This window comes from Triticum dicoccoides, chromosome 3B, assembly GCF_002162155.2.
Source record: "Triticum dicoccoides isolate Atlit2015 ecotype Zavitan chromosome 3B, WEW_v2.0, whole genome shotgun sequence".
NCBI lineage: Eukaryota > Viridiplantae > Streptophyta > Magnoliopsida > Poales > Poaceae > Triticum > Triticum dicoccoides.
In genome coordinates, this window is record NC_041385.1 from 173,591,261 (window position 1) to 173,597,323 (window position 6,063).

At 52.2% G+C, this 6,063-nt stretch overlaps 1 protein-coding gene across 2 annotated transcripts in view; it reads right to left on the minus strand.

The window, feature by feature from the left end:
- Nucleotides 1–5,898, minus strand: part of LOC119275396 (protein DJ-1 homolog B-like) — a 13,626-nt gene extending 7,728 nt beyond the window's left edge. The window contains exons 1-3 of one of the 2 annotated variants that reach the window (XM_037556216.1): nucleotides 5,757–5,898; nucleotides 5,429–5,629; nucleotides 4,624–4,800 (exon numbers count right to left, since the gene is read on the minus strand). In XM_037556216.1, the coding sequence (XP_037412113.1) occupies nucleotides 4,624–4,800; nucleotides 5,429–5,629; nucleotides 5,757–5,783 (405 nt within the window). In that variant the 5' untranslated portion in view covers nucleotides 5,784–5,898. The remainder of the gene's footprint in view (nucleotides 1–4,623; nucleotides 4,801–5,428; nucleotides 5,630–5,756) is intronic. The other variant, XM_037556217.1, reaches the window with a different exon arrangement.
- Between the last annotated feature and the right edge of the window lie 165 nt (nucleotides 5,899–6,063).

Below are 6,063 nucleotides of genomic sequence, written 5' to 3' on the forward strand. Positions count from 1 at the left end.
AGGGCGGCGGCGGCGGCCGAGGGGAGGGCGGCGGCGGCGAGCGGGGCGGGTGGGTGATGGCGGCGGTTACCAGGGCGACGGCGGCGGCCGAGGGGAGGGCGGCGGCGGCGGCGGCTGGTGACGGCGGCGGCGGCGGCAGCGCGGAGGCGCGGCGGCGGCGGCGGCGGCTAGGGTTAGGATCTTGCTGCGATAGATACCATGTAGAGAGACAAGTTATGGGTTGTGCAATCGCGATGTATTGATCGGTGCACCAGGCACGCATATATAAGTACAGAGGTGGGCCACAACCTCAACTATACAAGGAAACATGAGGTGGGCCCTACACACACATATACACATACACAATATACTCAACAATCCGAATCAAGCTTTATTGGATCAAGAACTGATTCCATGTTTTTCAATTGAATCGTAAGTAAAACAAACATGGTCAAACATTATGTAATTTGATTAATTGTGAAGCAAACACATCGTAAAGTACAACAAAAATGTATTCTATAAATCTACCTATTAGTATGAGACTATGGTTTTACATGGTGTGCCACATACCTTTCACTTTTCTATTCTTACACACAAATATCATTGCCAACTTTCTAACACACATAGCTCTCATTTCCCCTTCCTTTTCTCTCTCATCATGTACTTGAGAGTTGCCTAGAGTTCCCCGGCCTGTCACCAGTGCTCCTCTAGCGGCACCGCTTGCTGGAGTGGAGATGGGAGAGGTGGATGAGTCGTTGTTACAGATAGTAGGCTTAGGTCTAGGTTAGGTTTTACCCTCTTGGCGTATGGCTTCATACTACATTGGAGCTGCTCTTTGATGCATGCGGACAACATCGATAGGCGGTCTGGTCCTTCTTCTAGTCAACGCCAATCGTAGATGGGGGAGGCGGGAGCTGGATCTTGCAATAGCTCCTTTAAATAAGCTTGGTAAACCATTAGATCGATCAAACATGATTACATCTCTCCTCTTTCTTCACCATCATAGGGATATAAGGAGAGACGACATGGATCCATGCTAAGGCCGCTTAGATCTGGTGCTTTGTGGGGATTACAAGTTTTCTTGTTGATTCATCGTCCTCGTTTGATCATGACTTAGACACGTCATCGGAACCAAAGATCATCCTAACAGAAACATCTGGTGTCAGTGGGAGGGCTCTTCTTTGTGCCCCATTGTCGACAGGGATTTCATCAAAGATGATGGGATGCTTGTCTCCAGTGAGATTGTTGTTGGCATAAGCACTGGATTTGTTATTCGTTGTATCTTTGGGATCTTGTTTGCAAAGAGGAAAGGCTTAATTGTAATCGTAATTTTTATTTTTTGTTTTGTTTTTTGTGGTGTTGTAACAATTCCGCAATCAATATGCCAAGGCCCCTCCTAGTCTTTTAAGGAAAAAACTACTTAGCACTCATACTATGTATTCTTTTTACTAAAATATAATGATGGAGCGGCAAATCAAACCAAGTATATGTCGAGTGGAAGGTCTGTCTAATTCATTTACTAAGTTTGCCAACATATGCCACACTTTTGTTTCATTCACGGCTAAGGTTAGGGTAGCGAAGTTAGAGCATCTACAACTGGACTTGGTAAATCCGGCCCCTCAAACACTCCCGGACACGTCCGCGGCTGGCCGGGCAACCCTTAAATCGCATCGTCCACATCCGTGTATCTCATATCCAAACCCCTATATCCATACTAAACCATGCAACATTGATCAAACTACGTAAACCAACTGACCGGACATAGAGTCAGACATAGGACATCATAAAACACCAAAAGATCATGAACGGCTGTTCATAGGTCCACCAAAGTTCACATAAACGACGAACAACTTTATACTACATCTAAAACTTGAGATGAAATTGAACTTCACCACTTCCGGGCTGACCCTTTCCCCTTCTGGTCGCTGGCATAGCTGTAGCCGTTGGCGGCTAGTGGAGGATCATCTGATTCGTCGGACGAGGAGCCGTCATCTTCGGACGAGGAGGAGGAGATGGTGACGAGGCCCTTGAGGCGCTGGACGGCTCGGTCCTGCTAGCACCTGAGCTTGGCCAGCCGAGCCGCCTCCACCACCTTCTCCTTCACCTCCTGCTCGGACTGTTCGATATCAAGTCGGAGAGCCTTCGCATTCTTCCGGCGGAGCCGCCGAGCGTCCATCTCCGCTGTCGTAAGCGACCGGCGATAGACCCACGCGAGGAGCCGCTCATCCTCGTCGGGCTCCGCCGGATGGCGGCGACGGACAGAGCTCTCCGCAGTGCCCCTCTCCCTTGCCCGCTGCCTCTCGCGGTGGGCGGCGCGCACCTCCGACTCCGGCATGCGCGTCCGGGCGGGCAGAAGCACCCTCCACTGCCCACGAGGGGGAGTGGAAGCCGGCGGGGCCAGGGAACGGCATAGGGGAAGCGCAGATTGCATAGGCCGTCTGTCGGAGCTGCCCCCAGGCCGGGAGGGGCTAGCGCCGACGGGAAAGCTGTGCTGCGGCGAGGATGCAGATCCGGAGCTGCCCCCGGTCTCCACCTTGGGCCGCTCCAAGGCAATGCGGAGATTAAGCTCATACTCTGGATCCATCTCGTCGTCAGAGCGGCTGTCGGATTCGATCGGAATCGGTGCGGGGAGAGGAGAGGACGGAGCGAGAGAGGAGAGCGAGTGAGCTAGGGTTTCGGAACGATGAGCCCGACGGGGTTTTTTGTGGGACATCTGTGGGGTCGGTCGTGGGCCGGGCTTGTCTGGCGGACGCGCCCGGGCGTGCCCGGGCCGCCTCATATCCGTCCTACATTTGGATGGATATGAGGGGTGCTAGTTAGTCTGGGTGTTTGAGGCCCGTTCGAGAGCTTTGGTTGGATCGGTATTTTATGACCGGTCAGTGACTGGACGGCCTACCAGACGTATGAGATGGATATAGGGCGGCCGGCTGTAGATACTCTTAGCGTCACACTTTGTCACACTTGAGATAATCTTGTCAAACTACGAGGCAATGACACACATGACTTAGATTGAAAGAAAATAAAATCGTGCCACAAGTATGGCGGGAGCCAACCAGGAGACTAACCCACTCAAACTTATCGAACTTATGATGAGGCAAAGTGTGAAAGTCTTAGCACCCTAAAAAAACTAAATATGCATAACAACACTCAACAATATACCAAATAACAATGTATAAATAAATGTAGTGTATGAGAGCATCTATAGCCGGGCGAATCAAAACCTCCTCATACATTCGGACGGGCCGCTCGGTCACTGTCCGGTCGTGAAATTTTCGCCCAGACGGACGCCTCAAACGGGCCTTAAAAGCCCGGGCTAACTGGCATCCTTTATATCTAGCTCAAATATGCGACGGATATGGAGGCGTCCGGGCGTGCCCGGGCACGTCCGCCACGTCGGCACTTGTCCACTGTGGCCCGTAACGACCCCACTCCAACCCCCACAGATATACGATGACCGACGAACAAACCCTAGTCAAACTCAGTCTGTACTCACTCGACCTCTTCACTTCTCCCCTAAATCCACTTCATCTTCCCCCGCCCGCCATTTCCGACAGTGAAACCGACCTACTGGAGTGGCTCAACGTCGTTGGGGATTCCCATGGCTCGTCGGCGCCCGATGAGGAGAGCTAGCGCTCCGCATTGCCCTCCGCCGGTCGCCGCTAGATCGGGGCGGCAGCTCCTCTTCCGGGGCGTCGGCGACTGGTCGGGTGGGCAGCAGTAGCTTCGCGGCGCTCCGCGCTCATCCGACGCGGTCCCTGCCGGCCCCTACCAGGCGGCACCCAGTGTCGCCCGCACCTGCCCCTTCGGGGCGTCGCTGGTTGCTGTTGTCGGCGGAACCGCAGCCAGAGTTCATGGGCCGCGCATATAGGCTCGCAAAGAAGCGGGCGCAAGAGGCGACTAACAGCCGCGGATGCAAGGGAGGATCGAGCAGATCCACGCCACAGCCACTTCTCCCGGCCAGCGACGACGACGAGGACCTCCGCATCGCCATCCGCCGCTCGTACACGTCCGCGGAGATGGACACCTGCTGTCGTCGCCTCAAAGATGTGAAGGCGCTCCACGTGGCGCTGGAAGAGTCGGAGCGGTTGGCGAGGCAGCGGGCGACAGCCGCACGGCTCCAGGAGGAGCGGTACCGTGATGCCCGTCGCATGGTGGGCATCATCATCTCGTCCTCCTCCGCTTCAGACAGCGACGACGACGACGACGACGTGCCTGGAGCAGCTGACACCTACGCCGAGTCGCCGTCGAGACTCCATGGGGAAGTGTCCGACATGGAGGAAGTGATGAAATCCCCTCCCCCTCCCGGTTGTAGTTGAGTTTTAGTATAAGTGATGAACTCGGATGATATCTTTTGTATCAGAGTATCAGACTATGTTATCTATGCTGGATTGCTATGTTCTATGTTCAAGTACGTAGAAACATTGTTTGCATGAATTTTTATGAATTTGAGGTAAGACATACGAGGGATGCGGCTGTGAAACATAAGAAATGAGGTCCATCTTGCCACCTTCGGCGGACGCGTCCCCAAGCGTATAGGGTTCAAATTAGGTGACCACGGCTGTACATGCTCTAAATATCCGGATCACCCCACCTTACCAGTAAAGAGTAAAGAGTCAAGAAAAATGCATATACCCCAAGCATTACCTTGTGTCCGTCGAGTAGACACCAGGACGCCAACGCCAGCGGCGGTGCAGCGCATATGGCGGCGTAGAGTCTTCCCTTCTCCACGTGCTTCCTCACCATGCCCTCCAACGTCGCACAAGCACCAAGATTTGCAGCGCCAGGAACGCCACCCTGCATCATTCGCGACAATTGAGACCCCTGCACGGCAATACGAGCCCAGAGCATGAGACTCGTCGGAAGGTAGACCAAAAAGGTCAGTATCGGGTATGCCAAGGTCCCTCCTAATTGTTTGCATATTAGCTTTTTTTTAAGTCAATCTTTCCAAGGTTGACCAAATTTATAGGAAAACAATATAAGCATTTACTCCCTCTGTCCCATAATGTAAGACGTTTTTTCACACTACTAGTGTGAAAAAACGTCTTACATTATAAGACAGAGGAAGTACAATATAACAAATACTTCCTCTGTAAAGAGATATAAGAGCGCTGGAGTATATATTATGTAAAAGCATTTTGATGATGAATCTGATGATATCGATTTGGCACTGTGTATGTTAATAATCTTTCTGTAAAGTAGAAAAAGTTTACAAAGTTTGATTTAAGACGAAGTTAAAAGTAATGCTAGACCTACAAAGTATTAATCATGAGTGACTAGGATTAGATATTAGGAAACAGACAAGCCCACCCAGTGAAATTGGGCGGGTTATTAGTTGAAATGTTTCGTAAAACTTTTGTAACCTGTCCGTAAGTGTAGGATTATTGCAAAGTTAATATGCAGATTAAATAGAAATGGAGGGAGTATGGAGTAGTATATGCTGCATGCGTACGGGGAGGACGATGAGGTCGTAGGAAGCGGCGGCGCTGTCAGCCAGGAGCTCGTCGGCCATTATTTTGACGCCGTACATGATTTCGACGAGAAGGGCGTCGCCTGCGGAAGCGACGGTGACATCGGCGCCGGCGCGGCGGAGGAAGTCGATGGGGATGGACGCCTCAATCGGCTCTGTGCCAGCGACGATCGGCAGCAGCACCTGCTTGTCGCGCAACGTAGCTAGAGAGGTCAGTCAAGCTGCGCCGGGCAGTGGATCTCCTCCACGCCTTAGCAGTCTGTGCTATAGAGGCGGTGACCGTATGGACTGGTGGAGAGTATAGTAGTACCTTCTTAGGGGAAGGAGACGTCGCCATGGTGAGTTACCGTGGAGCTCGTGAGCTGCAGTGCTTCTCTGGTGTGGGGGTGACCGGGTGAGAAGGAAGCTCGCCGAGATCTCTCCATAAATATCTCGGAACGGTGCATGATAGGCTGGCGGCAAAAATCCGGTGGACGCGCGGCGAAATGTGCAGATGCAATAATGCAATCGACAATAGTCGTGGTGGGATCTTGACAGGAATTTCAGTGCATGCACCCGGACGGAGTGTGGATTATGTGAATTGCACGATATATTGCTCTTCATGCATAGGCACGTAT